The sequence below is a fragment of the Myotis davidii genome, unplaced genomic scaffold, assembly GCF_000327345.1.
Source record: "Myotis davidii unplaced genomic scaffold, ASM32734v1 scaffold642, whole genome shotgun sequence".
Lineage (NCBI taxonomy): Eukaryota > Metazoa > Chordata > Mammalia > Chiroptera > Vespertilionidae > Myotis > Myotis davidii.
The window spans coordinates 81736-85354 of NW_006293957.1; the positions used below are offsets into that span (position 1 = coordinate 81736).

The 3619-nt window shown below is 48.1% G+C and overlaps 1 protein-coding gene across 4 annotated transcripts in view; it reads right to left on the reverse strand.

The window, feature by feature from the left end:
• Positions 1-3619, reverse strand: part of FAM35A (family with sequence similarity 35 member A) — an 89098-nt gene that overhangs the window by 6333 nt on the left and 79146 nt on the right. Inside the window, exon 9 of one of the 4 annotated variants that reach the window (XM_015566660.1) lies at positions 940-1005. The exons of the other annotated variants lie outside the window; for them this stretch is intronic. Within the exon in view, the coding sequence (XP_015422146.1) occupies positions 983-1005 (23 nt within the window). The 3' untranslated portion in view covers positions 940-982. Of the gene's footprint in view, positions 1-939; positions 1006-3619 lie in introns of those variants that run through there. 4 annotated transcript variants of the gene reach the window in all.

The window sequence follows — 3619 nt, forward strand, 5'->3', positions numbered from 1 at the left end:
TTGTGGTTTTGGTTGCTTGTCTCCATGTTGTTTAGTTCTCCCTCTGGAGTTTTGTTGTGCTCATTCATTTGGCACACATTTCTTTTTCTCCTCATTTTGGCTGCCTGTTTGGGTTTGTGACTATGTATTAGGTAGATCTGCTATGCCTCTCAATCTCTAGTTCAGGACAGTGTAAAATGCTGTCTGACTAATTAGATCAGGCAAAGACTCAAAGCCTCCAGAGATCACCTCTGCCTACAGATTGATAGAATTACAACTTGAATTGCCCTCTGGCAATTGTCCTCACATGTGGTGAGAGTTTTTCAACAGGGTGGGGGCAGTTGCTTCTGTCTGGAGGCTAATTATTATTTTCAGCCCCTCAAGTGGCCTCAAGAACACAGCACTATGGGGCAAGGTGTTTTCCAATAGGGTGGGTCACTGTCTTCCCATCAGGAAAGGCCTCCTGTATAGCAAATGTCTGTGTGGGAATGATTGTCCTCCACTGTATTAAGGAATGACTCAGCAAAGGAAACCTGGGTGTCTGCCTTCAGAGCTCTAACCCCAGAGACCGCTATCCTGGCTTCTGCTCGCACAGCTCTAGTCCACTCTGCTCTCCCTTTTCTGGAGCACAAGGTGGATGGCTCCACAGGGAATTTTGTGCCTTGCCCCTTTAATAGGGTGCCTGAATTTTCAGCCGTCCCTCCCCGGCCAACAGCAACTCTGCTGCTTTTCACAGCCATAGCTATGTGGGTACCCTTTTCAGTTCTGGTGCTCTCTGCTGGGGTGCCCATCTTGGGGATTAGACCTCAGAGTTCTCATTGGCAACCCTCCACAGCTAAGATAACTCTCCAGAACTTTAGTTGCTGGGTGTGGGAGCCTGGCCAGTCCTTTCCCATCTCCACCCCTCCTACCAGTCTCTATGCAGTCTCCACTTTCAGTCCTCAGGTATCAGGGTTCTCTTCACTGAGTCTTCCATTGATTACTCAGGCAGTTTTTCTGTATTTTAGTTGTAATTCCAGTTCGGTCCTGGGAACATGTCCATGCAGCATTCACTTACTCTGCCACCATTTTTTATCTCCAGGAACATTCTTTTAGAGATCTGCTAGTCCCTGCCTGGGCAAGGAAGGGAGCCTGAGGCTGAGTAGGAAAGACATTTTTGGGCTGGATGACTTTGGAGGGGACCAAGATGTGGAACAGGGTCTGCATTTCCTAGCCCCAGGCCTAGAATGAAATCACCCAAAGACTCAAAGCTTCCAGAGACCCATATCTGCCTGCAGTCCTCCTGTAGTCTGATTGTTATCAGCTTTGATCAGACTTAGGCTAGACCAGATGGTGGGGTGAGAGTTCTTCCAACAGGGAGTGATACCTGCCTTTCCCCTACGCAAAAACCACCTGGACAGCAAAGACCCATAGGAGAAAGATGTCTTTTGCAGCCTGAGGGAATGATTCAGCACAGGAAACCGGGGTGGCTGCCCTCTGAGCACAGGAAACCGGGGTGGCTGCCCTCTGAGCACCAATCCCAGACCCCCAACTCTGGACTCTGCTCACAGAGCTCCAGTCCATTCTTCCCTCCCTCTGCCAGAGCCCAAGGTGAGTGGCTGCACACAAAATTTTGTGGGTTGGCCCTTTAAGAGGGTCCCTGCCTTTTCCACTGTCTCTGGCTAGCAGACAGCCAGGTGCTATGTGGGCACCTTTCTCAGTTCTGGTGCTCTGGGCTGGGGAGCCAAGCTTGGGGTTTATACCTCAGTGTTCTCAGGTGAACCCCCTTCAGCTAAGATATCCCTCCAGACATTCAGCTGCTGACTGTGGGAGCCTGGCCAGTCCTTTTGCACCTCCACACTTCCTACCAGTCTCTATGCAGTCTCCACTTTCTGTCCTTGGTTATCAGGATTCTCTCCAGCTAGTCCTCAGTTGATATTTTAGGGCGGTTTTTCTGTATTTTAGTTGTATTTCCAGTTTGGTCCTAGGAGAGTATTAGTGTAGCTTCCATTACTCTGCTGCCATTTTTAATTCCCCAGAGCAGCATTTTTTTTACAATAGCCAAGATGTGGAAACAGCCAAAGTGCCCATCAGTAGATAAGTGGATAAAAATCTGAGGTAGCCCTGGCCGGTTTGGCTCAGTGGATGCAGCCTTGGCCTGCAGACTCAAGGGTCCCAAGTTCGATTCTGGTCGAGGGCATGTACCTCGGTTGCAGGCACATCCCCAGTAGGAGGTGTGCAGGAGGCAACTGATGGATGTTTCTCTCTCATTGATGTTTCTAACTCTCTATCCCTCTCCCTTCCTCTCTGTAAAAAAAAAAAAATTAAAAAAAAATCAATTAAAAAAAAAAGCTGAGGTACATTTACACAATGAATACTACCTTGGCTGTAAAAAAGAAGGATATTTTACCTTTTGCAAAAGCATGAATGGACCTAGAGATTATTATGCTAAGTGAAAAAAGCCAGTTAGAGAAAGACAAATGTTGTATGATCTTACTTATATGTGGAATCAAATGAACAAAATAAATTAGCAAACCAAATAGAAACAGCCCATACATACAGAAAGCAGACTGACAGCTGTCAAAGGGTAGGGGGTTGAGGGACTGGGTTAAAAAAGGTGAAGGGATAAAGCAAAAAATATGTACATACACAATATAGATATGTACAAGAGTATGGTGATAGCCAGACAGAAAGTGGGGTGGGAGAGGTGGAAGTGGGCAAAGGGAGGATAAATGGGGAAGGAAAGATACTTTACTTTGGGCAATGAGCACACAATGCAGTATGCACATGATGTTTGACTCACTTGTACACTTGAAACATGTGTGGGGTTTTCTTTGCTTGTTTGTTTTATATTTTATTTTTTAATCCTCACCCAAGGACATATGGAGAGAGAGAGAGAGAGAGAGAGAGAGAGAGAGAGAGAGAAAGGGAGAAATATCGATGTAAGAAACATCAATTGGCTGCCTTCCATATGCTTCCCAACTGGGAATCAAACCTGAAACCTAGGCATGTGCCCTGACTGGGAATCAAACCAGCAACCTTTTGGTGCACAAGATGACACTTAACCAACTGAGCCACTCCAGCCAGGTGAAACCTGTATGGTTTTATTAACCAATGTCACCCCAATAAATTCAATCAATAAATAAATGAAAGAAATTAACTTCTGGGAACCAAGACGGCGGCGTAGGGAGTAGACCTGTGGGTGCTGCCTCCCACAACATCATTGAAACTACCAACTATAAGACAAACAACCACCATTCAGAACCATGGGTAAGTTGGCACAGTGGGAGTTCTACAACTGGAAGGAAAGAAAGAAGCACAGTGAGACTGAGTAGGAGCTACAGAGGCGCCAAAAACGGGTACACAGTCGCACGCCAGGCGGGCTGCAACTGGATGCGTGGTTTTTTTTCATTCAGAAGCTGTTACGAACCCTCGAATCCTCTGGGCTTGTTCAGGGCGGGTCTCTGAGGCCCCAGGCCCCACGGGGAGAGGCGGCACAGCCCTGCAGCGGTCGGAGAGCGGGGGAGGCTCTGGCGCACGGCTGCTCACTGGCACTGGGGGACGCAAAGCCCCGGTGTCCCGGAGAGGCGAGGGGCTGTGGAGATGCCGCCATTGCTGTTTGCCCCGCCCTGGCGACTCCCTGAGACCCAGCGCTCATCAC